This window comes from Engystomops pustulosus, chromosome 5 (genome assembly GCF_040894005.1).
Source record: "Engystomops pustulosus chromosome 5, aEngPut4.maternal, whole genome shotgun sequence".
NCBI classification, from domain to species: domain Eukaryota; kingdom Metazoa; phylum Chordata; class Amphibia; order Anura; family Leptodactylidae; genus Engystomops; species Engystomops pustulosus.
The window spans coordinates 189,023,384-189,040,828 of record NC_092415.1 but is presented as its reverse complement, the minus strand read 5'-3'; the positions used below and the strand labels follow the sequence as shown (position 1 = coordinate 189,040,828).

General features: G+C 39.8%; 1 protein-coding gene across 2 annotated transcripts in view; it reads right to left on the bottom strand.

The window, feature by feature from the left end:
- ODAD2 (outer dynein arm docking complex subunit 2) overlaps positions 1 to 17,445 on the bottom strand; it is a 91,313-nt gene that overhangs the window by 28,162 nt on the left and 45,706 nt on the right. For both annotated transcript variants that reach the window (XM_072154087.1, XM_072154088.1), the window contains exons 13-17: positions 16,045 to 16,281; positions 10,486 to 10,596; positions 8,415 to 8,569; positions 6,295 to 6,537; positions 3,340 to 3,454 (exon numbers count right to left, since the gene is read on the bottom strand). In XM_072154087.1, coding sequence (XP_072010188.1) covers positions 3,340 to 3,454; positions 6,295 to 6,537; positions 8,415 to 8,569; positions 10,486 to 10,596; positions 16,045 to 16,281 — 861 coding nt within the window. The remainder of the gene's footprint in view (positions 1 to 3,339; positions 3,455 to 6,294; positions 6,538 to 8,414; positions 8,570 to 10,485; positions 10,597 to 16,044; positions 16,282 to 17,445) is intronic.

Sequence of the window (17,445 nt, the reverse complement as noted above, 5' to 3'; positions counted from 1 at the left end):
TTCTTGAGCTGTGAGTGTGTGTGTGGATATAATAATAATCTTTCTATAAATCGTCATGATATTCCGTAGCGCTCATAGCAGTGCTGAGGTATTTTGAGTGAATTTTATGTAGCAGACCTGAGTGAGCGAATAGATGTAGCAGGGCTATGTGTGCTCTATGTGTGAGAATTTTCAATTGGTTTAATTTTTAATGAGTGTCAATTATATTTTTCCTTTCTTTTTTTGGATGACTAAACCTGTGTCTTATACTTTCATATCATTAATCATTGCATAATCCAGTCTCAAAATTACAGATAAAGGGAAATCGTTTCCCAGAGAAACCTGTTTGGTTTCATCTTTTTAAAGGGCATGTAAAGACTAATTCTGATATTCTCTACTTCACGTTTCATTTGCACTTATTTAGTTTACAGATGAGTGGACCCAAACTTTAGGTTTGGCGTCCTCTGTTTGGGCACCTCCTTCTAACACAGACATGTTGCTTGATGGGCTACAGAGCGGCCAATCAGGAAGCTTTACACCACTAGCATCTAGGAATGGATGTAACTGGCCGGGCAATTCCACCAGGTGTCCACCTGGCCAATCACAGCCATGCCTAGTTGGTAGGGGAGTAAACCTGCCTAATTGTCTGCTCTGCACAGCCTATCAAGTAACATGTCCGGGATGCATAAAGCGGCATAAAATTAGGGTCCTCTCATCTCTAATGGTCACTTACAGAGATCTTCTTTTCTGATATCTGCTGGTTGTGAAACAAACTAGACATAACAAAAAGATGGCAACTCTACTTTTTTGATTTATTTGCTCCAAATCCCATTTAAAGAGTAGTATGTAAAAGTTCAGGAGCATTGCACACTCCATTGGTGAGAATTTTAGCATCTAACTCAGCAGAGCTCCAAACCCTGTAAGTATATACAGACAGTCCCCGGGTTACGTATAAGATAGGTTCCCTAGGTTTGTTCTTAAGTTGAATTTGTATGTAAGTCGAAACTGTATATTTTTTAATTGTAGCTCCAGACAATTTTTTTTTAGCTCCAGTGACAATTGGATTCCAAAAAAAATTTTGCTGTCATGGGTACAACTATTATCAATAAAACTTCACTACAGACACCTTACTGCTGATTATTGCAGTCTTGGACTAAAGTAACATCCAGAGAGCTTCACCAGAGGTCACAGTGGGCAGAGAGGTCCGTCTTTAACTAGGGGTTGTCTGTAAGTTGGGTGTCCTTAAGTAGGGGAGCGCCTGTACACTAAATGATTAGTCAGCATACAAGGTTGGACCTGAAAATGACAAGGTGGGAAAACCTCAAAACGTTAAAAGCAGAGCTCGGATTGGTTGTTAGATGCGATCAGTGAGATCTAATACTATTAATTATTTTTTTAACTTTTTTTTGTTCTAGCTGACACATGTGTAGTAGTGTGACTGGCGCCAGCCTAACATGGGAAAGGAGATGGCTACATTGACGTCTTATAATATAGAAATAACACCAGGATAATACAATTTTGCATCTCCTTATACATAACGAAATACATAAGAGGAAGAATAATAGGAGAATTATGGATCTTGGCACCAGCAGGAAATCTTGGCAGTTGGCAACAATGTTGCAATTTTAATGAATCTATTAACGTATATATTTCACATTTGCAATGCGGTCAATCAGCCTAATTGGTTTTCTCAATAATTACCAGTTTTTCGTTTCTATTTTAGATTTAACATCAGAAATGTCTAATTTTATAGATCTTACGCTGCATGCAGAGCAATAAAGAAATCAAATGCTCCGTATTGTTTTATGTATTGGAAATTCTGTGTCTTTGAATAATGCCCTCAGCTTTTTTCAGTTTACATACACCAATAAAAGATTTTCTTTTTTTTAGAACCACAGGCATTGGAACGGCTAAAAAGAAGACCCGAATTTAATATTAAATGGTCTTAAAGGAAATTTACCATCAAAACCCAGCATGATAAACCAGGGACATTACTCATAGATCCGGGCACCGTGACTGTGGTAATCTTCTTATATGTGTTATCCATGGCCTCCTTCCTACTAATATAGAATTATGCTAATGAGTAAGAAGGGAAGGCGTTACCAGAGCCCCTCTATTCTGTAGCTTCACAGGCTGTTACACTGTGATAGAGCACTTACACCCTCCTACTGTGTGAGATTACAGCAAGCAGAGGAAGATGTGAAGTGCTGAGGGAGCAGGGGAGAGGGGGATAAAGTAACACCCTATGAAGCCCAGATCCCTTTAGGTTCATGAGCATAATTTTTAAAGTTGCTTTTTACAAGAAAGGAGGCCATGGATAGCAAATATAAGAAGAATATCACAGTCATGGTTCCTGGATCTATGAGTAATGTCCCTGGTTTTAATGATGGATTTGGATGGTAGATTTAGTTTCAGCTGTAAGGTTTTACAAATAGTCCCAGGGCTCACGACCCGCTGCTAGCAAGGAGCCAGGTTATGTGAATTAAACTTATATAAACTATTGAAATGATTCAGAACGCTGACATTTTTGACATGTATAGCAAGTACAGGCAGTCCCCGGGTTACATACAAGATAGGGTCTGTAAGTTTGTTCTTAAGTTAAATTTGTATGTAAGTCGGAACTGTATATTTTATCATTGTAATCCCAGACAGAACTTTTTTTGCTCTCTGTGACAATTGGATTTTAAAAATGTTGGGTTGTCATAAGAATCAATATTTACACTAAAGCTTCATTAGACACCTGTGATAACTGTTACAGCTGATTATTGTAGCCTAGGACTAAAGTACAATAAATTACCAATATCAAGAGGCCCATTGTAACTAGGGGTCGTATGTAAGTCGAGTGTTCTTAAGTAGGGGACCGCCTGTATAGCAAATTGACAAATTTGTATTTATATTAAATATTTATGCAAATACTGTACAACCTAATACAATTATATTCTTTTACACACAATATAATACATATACAATATTATCATAATACATTAGTATGATATATTAATTCTATTATATAATAATATATTAATATTGAATAATATACATCTATATTACTATTATAGTAATATTAGTGATATATATTATTATTATTAATATGTATTCATTTTTTATAAATGAACATCAGTTCGAAAATTTAACAAAGTACGTTTCAATTTATAATATAAATTGCTATTACAAAAATGGGTTTACATTAAGTTCTTTTTTTTCTTTTTTTTACTGTAGCCAGTGTGATTACATACGATTTTTTAAAAAAAAAATTATATATTTTTATTTCTGTGGCCCAAGTAGAAAAATGAGTATGAGAGTTCTGTGTTGTATGGCTGTGGGATGTGCCTATAGATTTATGGTACTGTATATACCCACCTTAGCGTTCTCGATGCAGGGACAGATGGCCCACGCTGCACTTGCCTGAACATCTGGATGAGGATTTTTAAGCAACGACCACAGCAAACGAACTCCGTCTAATCGGTCAATTACCCTGTCGCGCAGCCAAGGCAATGAAGAAATAAACATCAATTAGAGCAGCAGAAATCTAAGATCCCGACTGTGAAGAATTGGATTTGACCAAGAAATCAGAGTCAAATCGTCACAGACTTTTCTTGTGGATTTCACATTTCATTCCAACCATGTTCACTTATACAACTTCTCTCCGTTCGTCCCTTGAACTATATCTGGTCTATTAGCAGCTACAAAGGAACTTGCGAGACATCGATGGAATCCGATGTAAGAACGTAGACATGTTGTAAAAGGCAGGAATTTTCCAAAACAAATATTTTTTTCAGAACCTCATTACTTAAGGGGGACGTGTGTGTTTTTGAAATAACTTTTTTTTCCCCCCTTCCTATTCTAAAGCGTAGACTGTCCGTGAAGGGAAAAGCATCTGTAATCCTGATAGAGGTTTAAACCTCTATACCACAGTGTGTCCTTTGTTAGGAACGTATAAAGTTTAACTTGTTTTCCATGTGCGGTCCAACTAACATGAGCGCCATTAAATACCGCTGTCTAATTACTTAAACACACTCTAATCAAACTATCTTTATGACTGGCTGAGGAATGAATTATCATCAGGATCATGGCGGCACCATCTGTCCACTGTTTATACATCAATCAGAAGGAGAATCGGTCCTCATCATCAGGGTCCACAGAGGAGCAGACTAAACCTCGTATCCCCTTACAATCCTATCTTTGTACGCTGTAAACCTAAATCTTGCTAAAAGATAGAACGTGGGCTTGAAACATATCAGATTCAGGCGTACGAGAGGATATTATCATCTCCCGAGAACTATAAAAACATATCGCCGTGACCCAAAGGTCTCCACGCGATTTGTACGTAATTGTATCCGAGTGCAAAGTCGATGTTCAAAATCCTCCTACAAGATTTTTTTGGGGTGATAACAAAGATTTAAACCCCCAAAACAAATGTATATACATATGTAATCTAGGATAATTTGTAGCAGTTTCATACGGCCCCTTCCAATTCCAATGATTCCGATGGAAAAAAAAATGTGTAGTAGATATTGATAAAAAAAAAAATTATATGTTTATCAATTTTAAAAATAGATAATGAAATAGAAAAAGAAAGTATATTAAAAAGTTAGAATTGGTAACGTGTGCACAAATGATAGAAGGAATAATTTCATATTTATAGAATCTAAAATAAATGCATAAAATATTTTTTTTCAATTTTAAATTGGAATAGATCTAAATATTTAAAAAGTTAAAAAGTATTGATAGGGTCCATTTTTTGTTGACCCGAAAAATTCAAAGATTGATTTCACGCTTTACATTTATAGATTCTCGGGATTGCAGTGGGTCATTTTTTGTGACCCCCATGGGGCCGATGTATCAAGTCTTTCTGGAGTGCAAGGCCTAAATATGTTACAACTTCTGGCACACACCAGTGAAACTGCAACCTTTTGGTTCTATTGCTCCACTTTTACAAAAGGTGGGTGCGGCAGAGAAGGCAGCAGGCCAGGGCAGGGTCGTCATTGGTTACCCAAATTTACTATAACCTGCCCCAGAAAATTGGGACTGACGTAGACTTCAAACTGGTATTGGCGTGCAATTGCTGGACCAGAATTGCCAGAGCAGAGGTCGGAACATGAAATTCTGGCTTGTTGCAGGCCGGCAGCACCGATTATTGAGTCTGTTGAAAACAGCATCAGTCTTGATTAGGGATGAACGGACCTGAACATTGCAGTTTTGGGTCTCCAAACCTACTTTACAGCCAAAAACATGGGTTTCTGTGTTTAGGTTCTTCCCATACATTACCCACGATCCCAGGTAAAAAGAGTAAAACTGGTTTTCCCATGAAAGAGAGTTCTCAAATTTTAATCCCCTACTGATGTTTATACGATAAAGATGGTCTCTAACCCCTTACTGTTTTTGGTCCTTTTACTCCCTAGACAGGTCAGTGTAAGAATCCATCAGATCTTAGCAGATAATTCATGATTCCTCTCTGCTATAAGATGCCGTGAGCTGACAATGTGCTTAGATTATTAGGTTACAGGTTTATCTACACTTTTATTTTGCTTCTGATCATTCTACTAGTATCTGACGAATAGAAAAAGAGATGAGACAGATGAGAGATGATGAGCTCCATGAGATGGATATAAAACACAATGACACTCTCAGCTCTGCTACTTTACCTAAACGCACTGTCATCTCTGCTATATGCCTTCCTCCCAGATAAAGACCTTATCTTTCTGTAGCTTGTGGAGAAAGTATTTGCACACTGCTGCATGCTGGCAGGAAGTGTCTGAGCTGGTCTTGTAATGCAGGAGGCAGTGTGCAGACAAGATAAGCTATTCATGAGAAGAATCCGACCATAGTCAGAAGATTTACAGTCGTATAGAGGGACAACCTTGTGTTTGTGGGAATTCCCCTTTGACCCTTTTAATGCCCCTGGCAAAACCTTCACTGATCCCATGTGTTACAGGTGTTCAGGTACCCAAACCAAACTTTCGTTCAAGGTTTGTTCAAACTTGATAAACCCTAACCTGATTGGGTCCGCTCATCCCTAGTTTTGATACATCAGCCCCCAGGCTTTTTGGTATGCACTAGTGAAATTGAGGCTTTGCATTAAGAAGTTCTGAGAACATTTATTAGAAATGGCTTTGCACCATATTTTTCAATATTTTCAAGTAAATACACAGATCTCCCGTCTTAACTTTGACAACTTAGATTAGACTATATACTTCACATTTATCACATTGTAAGATAAATTTGGTGCATCTTTAGCTGCTTTTGATTCTGGCGTATGTCGATTCTGAACCTGCTCCATTGTTATGACATATAACAGCAAAATTTTAAACTTACGCCATGTTATCCGGTTCCGATGCGCAGGCTCCTACAGCTTTGGTAACATTTACTAGTAAGGCTTGATTAGTGCTGGTTAGTAAGTTGACCAGAGGATTGATGCCCCCACATTTACGGATGATGGCCCTATTGGCGGGCTCCTGGCCACATTCTCCCAATGCTCCTACAACATTAACAAGGACTTCCTCTGGTTGGTCGGCCAGGAAGGTCACCAGCGTTTCGATAACTTTGTATTCCTGAAACCTTTAAAAGGAAGGAAACAATTATTGAGAAGTTGTATCATTTGACTTGCTAAAATATACCCCTCTATATAAGAAATTTTATTTAGGGAGGACAAAAACAGAGTCACATGTGTGTCTATTTTCAGTGGTATGACCTGAAGCTGCAGGACCTTGATGCCCAAAGCTATTACATGTCTTCTCATACTTAGGCTCAATACTCAAAGTTGTCACTTCTACCTCTGCACTCTATAACTGTGGTTGCTGTTCTGCTACACATGCAACAATATTATGAATGTTTAAGCCATGTGCTTGGATATTCTTAGAAGCTAGCCTAAACTGTACCTCACCTTACCTCATTCATCAAGGTCACAGGTTAGTGGTGACCATATGCGTATATTAGATTATTCAAAAGCCAAACCTCCAAGGTGTCTAAGGGTCTCCCAACTAATTTTAACAGTAGATGTTTTGGGGAGATAAGGACCAGATACTTGGGCTACATAGTATACCCTCAGAGATGAACTCCCCTCTCTCTATCTAAAGCACATTAATGCTATGTGTGCATTGGGGGGTCAGAAGGGAAGGCAATAAGTAGAACCAATAGGGGGAATTTAAAACCTCCCCACCGCCGCTCTGCCTCCCATATCTACTCAGATGTTTCAGCTTCTTAGTAGATCCGGATGCAATATCCACCAAGTCGGAACCTGTTTAGAACAGACATGGCAACGATTTTGGCTATAGTTCCCACTGTCACGCCCCTGCCTTCCCCCCGTCGGTCTCCACATTGTCATGTCCAAAGGGTGCGTATGGCGGAAAAGCATCGAAACTGCCCGAGATATATGGATATTTACATGTCTTCTCCACCATTGAGACATTAATGTGTACAACATTTCTACCACTTCTCAAGCATTGATACATTACTGTCCTAATGAGAGGTCCTCTCTAAAGGGGCATTTCCAATGTCAGCTAATTAATCCTTACTTTCAATCAACATGGATAAAAATCTGCCCTAGTCTTGGCTTGTTACCCCAGTGTGATATTCACATCACCACGACTGATTTTTAGAAAACCAAAAATAGCCCTTTAAGTGTCCCCTACAGAAAAACCTCAAGCTTTAACCTGTTGGCTTGTATTCTGACTATCCTCAAAGATGTCTAGTGACTTAGGAAGCTCCATGAGCAGCGGCCATAAAACACTCTATTATTAGGTCTGCAGGGGGAAGGCTCCTATGAATATGTATTCCTCCAACACCCAGAATGAAGAACCGTAAAAAAAGCAAGCTCTGGAACAATGCTATAAATCTATAGGGTGTAAACTGATTTGTCTAAGTAGGGATTACCGATTTTTTATCTGCAATATACCACGCTATAGATCAGCGTCGGGCCAACTATGTGACATCTCGGCTAAGTCGTGCAGCAGATGAAGCGCGTGAGCTCCATATTTTTCTCAGCTTACGTGTAGGCTAGCCGTAAGTTATGTGCAGGTCTGGCGATATATGGAGATATTTGTTGTCCTCACTCTTTAGCCAGCAGCTGCTTATCACCGAGACTGATCTCTAAATGATCCCCTCTGAGAGAGCCTGATGTATATAACTGCTCCTGAGAGGCGCTTACCCTGTCAATCCAGACGATATTTGCAGCCTAGCCACTTGTTAACTAAGCCAAAGAACTCATTTAAGTTCCCTGCTACTTTCATTACTCATTGATCTTGTCCTCTTCATCTGTAAGAAATCCCTCACCCTGCCTGTGACCTTCTTTCAACTCTACCAGCTGGGGCCGGTAACAGCCTACGACGACTTTTTTCGGGGGGGTTGAACATTATCGAAGTCTGGGATTTAGATAATGCGAAACACACATCAATGACATTGGACTAATAAGACGAGATCAAAATGTTACTCGTTACTTTGTCACATTATCCCGGCTGATGGAACACTTCCAGATGGCTCCCGTCACCGCCGCCAAGAGGTCCTTATTGTCCGACTTCCCCAGGAGCATGGCTAAGGGTTGCAGTCCTCCGTACAGTCGGACCAGATCTCGGGTCTCTTCATCTTCGGCACACTATACATCACAGAACAGAGACACAATTTCAAAAACACTCCCCGATCCGGCACACAACATCGATTTTCACATTATCGTTTTGTGTTTGCGAATGGACTGGATAAGTAATAAGATTTGCAGGAATTGCCTTACGAGGTGGGAATTGGTGATTATGGTTTGCATGTGGCTGCTGTCTCTCCGCCAGAACATCTCTGTGCATGTTATCCATTTCATAATACTTGGACATTCAATATGACATCAATTACAAAAAAAAAAAAAAAAAAAAACAGCGCTGCCACTTGAATTATTTTTTTGGTCCGGTTTAGAGAGACAAAGTGGATGACTTAAACAGAGAAGAATGCTGGCAGCGGCCTTAATCATAAAACCTGATGTCATAAACAATACCAAGAAGCAAAGCAATAAATACAGAAAAAAAATAAATAGATAAAAATCCAGACAAACACGAGAGCCTGCAGGAAAAAAACTGAAAGAAAAAAAAAAAACATTTTGTTGTCACTTAAACCGCAACATGTGTAACGCTGCAAAATCCAATCAGGACATAATGCGGGGACATCATTACCGGAGAGGGAGGATCGACGGAGGACGCGCCAAATGAAAAGCGAAAAAAAAGGTTCATTTTACTCAAGGAATGTTTTGGTAAAGAGCCAGAGAGCTGGTGGAGGAAGACGCAGAGTACAGTAGATATTTTCAGTATATATTTTACTGTTTTTTATTTTGTAGCAATACGTATATTAACAAAAGGTTGACGGATCTTTTCACTTTGTATGACGCTCCCGTAACATTATAACATGTAGTTAAAGGGGCTGTTTTCTTCCAGCAAACAATGGATATTAAAAACCAACAAAAAAATTTTTTTTTTTTTCCAACAAAAATTTTTTTTTTTTTTTTTTTTTTAATTTTGCGTGGTGCTGCACCTTCCCTCTTATGAGCTGTCCTTAACGGTCCTAGATGGATCCAGCAAACATCCACTATTCAATAATCCAGTAGAAGAAACTCTTTTTTGAGCTCCGGTCACAAAAGAGTTTCTTCTACTGGATTAAACAATGGATATTGTTTGTATAATGAAAAGTTATACAGTTTTCCGATATACTTTCTGTATCAGTTCCTCACTGTTTTCTAGATCTCTGCTTGCTGTCATTCTATAGAAAGCTTAGTTGTTTTCTTCATGTGGATAAACCCTGGTCATGTGATGTCACACAGGTGGACGGCTCATTATAGCCCTGGTCATGTGATGTCACACAGGTGCACGGCTTGTTATATCCCTAGTCATGTGATGTCATACAGGTGGACGGCTCATTCTATCCCTGGTCATGTGATGTCACACAGGTCCATGGCTAGTAATAGCCCTGGTCATATGATGTCACTCAGGTGCACGGTTCGCTCTATCCCTGGTCATGTGATGTCACACAAGTGCACAACTCATTATATCCCTGGTCACGTGATGTCACATAGGTGCACAGCTCGTTACATCCCTGCTCATGTGATGTCACACAGGTGCACAGCTCATTATATCCCTGGTCATGTGATGTCACACAGGTGCACAGCTCATTATATCCCTGATCATGCGATGTCACACAGACGCATAGCTCATTATGTTGCAGAGCTCTGATTACTCTCTCTGATATAACAAGCCGTGCACCTGTGTGACATCCAAGCACTGGGAATACTGGAATCTCCTATTAGATGTCATTGTAATTATAGCAGGGCAGAACAATAGAACAATAAAGGAAAGCAGAACAATAGAAGAAGAACAGGAGAGTAGAATAGATAATGTGCAGCACTGTACATGCAGTATAACTCAGAAGACCATTGGATACACATTTTTATGGAGCGACTAGACGTCCATTACAGATCAGGGGATACCCTTACACGTGCCTATAGATAGATAGACAGGACATGGTATACACTAGATTTACCTTGAATATGGCACTCGCGCAGTGCATTTGCAGCTCTTGGTTTTCGCTGCTCAGATTTTTGACCAGATCTTCAATCATCTTTTCCGTTTTAATTGCAAGTCGGTAACTCGGCTGAAAAACGAGAAGGGAAATAACCAATGAGAAATATCCGCAGCAATTAGCGGATTCTTCTTCCTTTCCTCAGCTGACGGGTCGCGGCCTCCTGAAGCACTGCACATATTTTATCTCTATTATTATAGTGTTTATGGCACGTGCGGTGCCAGAGGAAGAACTGATACATGTCCTGTCTGTGGGCAGTATATGATATACATAGAAGGAATGCGGGGGGGGGATGTGCCATAAAATCTATATGGGGTAGTCTCAGGATACAGGCAGTCCCCGGGTTACTACACGTTCTGTAGGTTTGTTCTTAAGTTGAATATGTATGTAAGTCAGAACTGTATATTTTATAATTGTAACAACAGCCAACATTTTTTTGGTCTCTGTGACAATTGGACTTTAAAAATGTTGGATTGTCATAAGAACCAGGATTAACAATAAAGCTTCATTACAGACACCTGTGATAACTGTTATAGCTGTTTGTTGTAGCCTAAGGCTAAAAGTACAGTAAATTACCAAAATCCAGAGGTCCGTTTGTAACTAGGGGTCGTCCGTAAGTCGGGTGTTCTTAAGTAGGGGACTCTCTGTATAAGCAACAACATCTTGAGTCATACAGCGGATATTACACGTGATCATTTCTGCTTCTAAGGTCCTTTTTAAGAAAACCTTTTCCTAATTTCTACCAACTCCAACTCATCACTCCGATCCACAATATGGTAATGATTCTCAGATGGGCGGTCCAAGCCTGACCACACCCACCTGACGGGTAGAGATCCTGGAGCATCAGAGAATCAACGTAACGAGGGCTATTCAGACATTTGCAAAAAATGTGGACGTGTGATGTCCATGTACAGTCCATATTGTATGCACATCCTTTTTTTAACATCCGTATGTCACCCGTTTTTGTTTTTTTTTAAAATCCGCCAAAAAAAAAAAAAGATGGGTTTCTAATCTACTTTTTTTCCTGACTTTTCCTGAGTCGAAAAAAAAACGGACCACATACGGATGTCATCCATGTGCTGTCAGGTTCTTTTTTGTAGATCCAGTGACTTCTTTGGAGGTCTGTATGTGAGAACACTGCAACTTTTTTCTCACTGTCTGCACATCTGTGAATAAAACGGATGTGTGAACAGTCCTATAAGTATCAAGGGTCAGAAATGCCGCCCACATACTGGACCTCAGAACCGCCCGGCTGAATGAGTAGTATAAGAAGTCGTTTACATTTGACCACTATAGGACTTGCAGATTGCATTTTACAATCCAATTTACTATGAATTTATGCAGTTTGCAGAAAGTAAAGCAACTATTTAAAGAGGGTTTCCCATTATGAACACTTATCTCTTATGCACAATGCAGAGGATTAGTAAGGGACCCCTAAGACCCCATATATATAGATACCTTAGCTAGATAGATACAGTAAATAGATAAATGTAATAATCTGTAAAATGATCGTTATGATTAGGGGCCATTTATCTTAGGCTTTTCTTTTTTTCTTTCTCTTATATTCTTGTATGCTCCCAAATTTGTGACCTTTTTTGACTCGCCTAACAAAGCGATCTGTACGAGAACTTTTCAGTGTTACACCTGATATATATTTAAAATGTAAATAAAAAAAAATTAGCAATTTTGGCACTTATCGCTGTAAAAGGAAAATAAAATAACTAAAAAAACTACAGCCCCGTGCAGGCGTGGGATACAGTTTAGAAGAGGGCTGCAGAAGAATTTGCAACTTTTGTAAGACTTTAATAAAAAACTAAAAAGTGCAAAAAAAAAAAAAACAACAGACACACATGCCTGATATATCACCCTCTAAGATAAATGTACAAAACTCAGAAAATGCAAAAAAAACCTACATATTACTCGAGTATAAGCCTAGTTTTTTAGCACAAAAAAATGTGCTGAAACCCCAAACTCGGCTTATACTCGAGTAAAAAAAAAATAGGTTTTACCAGGTTTTTGTGGTAAAATTAGGGGCCTCGGTTTATACTTGGGACGGCTTATACTCGAGTATATACGGTAATCAGGACAGGACTAAAGTTAAATGACCCCCAAATTATCTACATTGTCATAATCTGATACTCTCTATTCTTTATTATCACATTCTACCTACTTAATCTAATAATATTATTCTATTCTGTGGCCGTGTCATATATCTGATACAGAGAATATGATAAAATCAAATTGCAGTAATCCTTTATCCGTCTCAGAGCTAATATGAATAACATAGAAAAACCAATGCGAGAAATAACAATTATTATTACACATTACCCAAAATGTAATAATAAAGGTATATAAGGTAAATGACTATTGCAGCTTGTGATAGGCTAGCACTTTCCAAAGCGTTATACAATATGTGTATATTTATTTAGAGGAGGGGGGGGTGTCTAAGGTTTACACCCTCATGAGACTTTAATTATTAAACTACCAAACAAAATATTAATAAGAGCTTGGAAAACACAGACGGTAACATTATAACTTGCGATTCCGTAATAAACACTAAGGGGGGATTTAACAGAAGACGTTTTCGATTCGTCCAAATGCAGGTGTTTCAGCCTCGCGGATCCGGGGATATTAATCTTCTGATAAAAATGCAGTATTTATGCGAAAAACAGGATAAAGTCTCCTTACTATTCTCACTGAATGCTCTTGTAGGGGGAACGAAATTCGACAATATAAACAGTATAAAACCGCAATTATACCAGTAGGATCGTGCCAAGACGGAACGATCAGATTTTCACTAGATATTATACTGTAATAATATTATGAGTATAAACTGCGGGAACGCTTCGATATCTGCGCTCCCATCTGACTTCTCTAATCAAATTTTACTTTCTTGTATCCACAAAACTTTTGGAAGTCGCTTTGTAGTTCATAAAAATCGTGGCTATGGCAACCATATGATTACATGTTATACTCATAGATGGGGATGTCATTTAATAGTGATATACAGGCGGTCCCCTACTTAAGGACACCCAACTTACAGACAACCCGTAGTTACCGACGGACCTCTCTGCCCCCTGTGACCTCTGGTGAAGTCTTTGAATGCTTTACTATAGACCCAGGCTGCAATGATCAGCTGTAAGGTCTCTGTAATGAAGCTTTATTGATTATCCTTGGTCCAATTACAGCAAAAAAAATGTGAAAATCCAATTATCAATGGGACAAATTTTTTTTTTTTTATGAATCTACAATTATAAAATATACAGTTCCGACTTACATACAAATTCAACTTAAGTACAAACCTAGGGACCCTATCTTGTATGTAACCCGGGGACTGCCTGTCATATACGAATAAGTAGGACTATAAATTTGTGCTCTGGAAGGTCCGTTCGGAGCATCAGTCGCACATCCTTTCGGATTCGGTGCATTGTACGTCAGTGAATCCATAAGGAGGACACAATGAAAATGTGAACAGAGTCTTATTGTCGATCCAATTGGGAAGTTCTTTGAAGGAAATCTACCATCAAATCAAGCATGAAACAATCGCTAATATTGCAAAGCTCAGACGAGCCAGAAGAACCGCGAGACGACATGGCGGCATAAAGAGACAGGTAAGTGCTCTCTTTCTATGATGGTAAATGATCTTCCTTAAAGGGGTTTTCCCACGAAAGAAAATTCTCACATCTCCATCCCCTAGTGATGTTAACAAGATCATTTTAACCCTTTACTTTACAATTTTACTCAGTTTTATTGCAGTTTTAGCTCCTACCACTCTCTAGGCTGGTTAGTGCAAAATCCCAGGGTGTGGGCGGGGCCTCTTTATGCAGACACATTATTACGGTATATATCTAGTTCTGTGGGGTGACAATGTGGTTACATTATCAGTGTAAAGGATTTATATACAATTTCATCTGGCATCTGACATTGTACTAACACACTGACACATAGAAAAAGAGATGAGAGAGATGAGAGATGCATGAGATGATTACACAGAGGCTGATAGACCATTACACTGTTACACTATGAGTACTGCTACATCTCACAGATATGTGTCTGCCTCCCCCTTCCCCCGGATCACTTATCTCCTTGTAGTTCGTAGCTTATCTCTCTCCTCACAATCTCCTGGCAGGAAGTGAGTGTCTCTGAGCTCTGTGCAGGGGGCGTGGCTACAGGCACAGCAGAAAGAGACAGAAATCTCATCTGCACGATCTCACACAGAAATCCAAGATGGTGGCCACCCAACCCTAAGTCGGAAGTTACAGGGTCGTGTCTAGGGGCAACTGAAATTGTATACACCAGGACTGATAGAGACAGGTTGGACTTATATCTGTGAAATGCTGCATTTTTGTTAAAAACAGGAAATTAGAGAATGTGTTATTTTGTTATCCTGAGTACATATAATAAACTTGTCTTTGTGGGAACACCCCTTTAAAGGAAATCAAAATCCATCATGATAAACCAGGGACACTTACTCATAGACCCAGGCACCCTGACTGTGGTAATCTTTTTATATTTGTTATCCATGGTCTCCTTCCTTCTAATATCGGCTTTTATAATTAAGCTAATGTGCCAGGACTGTTCTTTAAGGTGTTACCAGAGCACCATGCTGTAGCTTCATGGGCTGTTACATTGTCTCCCCTCCCACTTCTCCCTCAGCACTTTCCCCTCCCTCTGCCTGATGTAACCTCACACAGTGGGAGGGGGGAGTGAGTGCTTCTGCACAGTGTAACAGCCTGTGAACCTACAGCACATAGAGGATCTTGAAATGCCCACCTTGCTCATTAGCATAATTATAAAAGTTTTTATTTTTAGAAGGAAGGAGGCCATGGATAACAAATATAAGAAGATTACTGCAGTCACGGTGCCTGGATCAAAGAGTAAGTAAGTCCTGATAGATTTTGATGGTGGACTTGCTTTAACATAAAAGAAACTACCTATAAATATAAGATTTCCATGATTTATTTCAGATGTTCCCCATGTATATCTGTTCCTAAAAAAGATAGGTAATCAAAATATCACCTCCAACTTTCCCTTGATAGTGGCGTATTGTAGTTACAGTACTATACTCATAGATTGAAAGCTCCTGTGAGCAGTCTTCTGCAAAAGTCATATGAACTTCATGTAAAAATGTATCGATGTCACGGATTTAAAGGGCATCTGCCACCAGGATGAAATACTGTATGCAAATGAGCCTGAGGGGCTCCAGGGTTCATAGGTGTTAATGAAGCCTGGAGCCCCTCAGGCTCATTTGCATACAGTATTTCATCCTGGTGGTAGATGCCCTTTAACAAATTGAAAGGAATGAAATCTGCAACAAATGTTTAGTGTATAAATTATGTGGATATGCACATTTTTAGGCTGCACTTGTGTTAAGTTTTATGTATAAAAAGCATATCCAGGTGCATCATATAAAGTGCGTACAACTCCCGTTATTTTCATGGGAGCTGTATACATGTAATGATATCATAGTTAGGTAGGTACATAACCCTACACTTGGACACTGGGTGGGGTGGTGCGTACCTCTGAGGCGCACTCCTGCAGGGTGCCCACCACAGGTATCAGCATGTTGGAGTGGGGAGATTTCAGCAGTCTCGCCAGTAACGGGATGCCGCCCGCTTTCCGGATTGCTTCCTTATTCCTGGTGCTCTTGGAACAGCTCCACAGCGCCAGCGCTCCACAGCGAGCGACCTCTATGTCCTTCTCCTGTTCTGGGGTCAGGTTGGTTGAGGTCATCGGAACGCAGTCCAACAATCCGACCTGGAAGATAACATTCACAATGAGGACGCACAATACATAAACAATGGGGCAGATTTACTTACCCGGTCCATTCGCGATCCAGCGGCGCGTTCTGTGCGGTGGATTTGGGTCCAGCCGGGATTCATTAAGGCAGTTCCTCCGACGTCCACCAGGTGGCGCTGCTGCGCTGAAGAGCATCGGAACGCACTCAAGTTCACCGGCCTATTCCTAGTGAAGGTAAGTGCAAGCTCCGTGACACATTTTTTTTAAAAAATGTGGCGGTTTTTCCGAATCCGTTGGGTTTTCGTTCGGCCACGCCCCCCGATTTCCGTCGCGTGCATGCCAGCGCCGATGCGCAACAATCCGATCGTGTGCGCCAAAATCCCGGGGCAATTCAGGGGAAATCGGCGCAAATCGGAAATATTCGGGTAACACGCCGGGAAAACGCGAATCGGGCCCTTAGTAAATGACCCCCAATGTATAAGAAAAACGTATAGATTGTAGTGATGTATGAAACAATGGTGGACAATGGTCACCTACTGAGTAATGACACTACAAATGGTCGTCACCTAATTCCAGGAAACTGTCTTAAAAAACTTAGAGGGGTCGTCCACTTTTGGCAAGTAATTGATATTGATTGTGCAAGGAAAAATGATAAAATTTTCCAATATACTTTCTGTATCAAATCCACACAGTTTTCTAGATCTCTGCTTGCTGTCCTTCTATAGAAAGCTTCTATGTTTACTTCCAGTGGATAGAAATCTGTTCCTGGTCATGTGATGTCACACAGGTGCAGGAGCCGTTATATCCCAGAGAGTAACCAGAACCGTGTGATCCCAATGGCTCCTGTACCTGCATTTCTATCCACAGGAAGTAAACAATGAAGCTGACAGCAAGCAGAGATCTATTAAACGGTAAGGAATTGAAACAGAAAGTATACTGGAAAATTGTATAACTTATCCTTACACAAATAATATACATTATTTTCTGAAAGTGGACAACCCCTTTAAATCTAAATGGCAGTAGGACAGGACAGTTTTGCTGAATTCCTAAATATTTCTTCCCTATTGACAACTCCTTGAAAAAGATAGGTGAGCAATCGGTTAAAGGAAATCTACCATCACAATCCATCATGATAAACCAGGGACACTTACTCATAGATCCAGGCACCGTGACTGTGGTAAT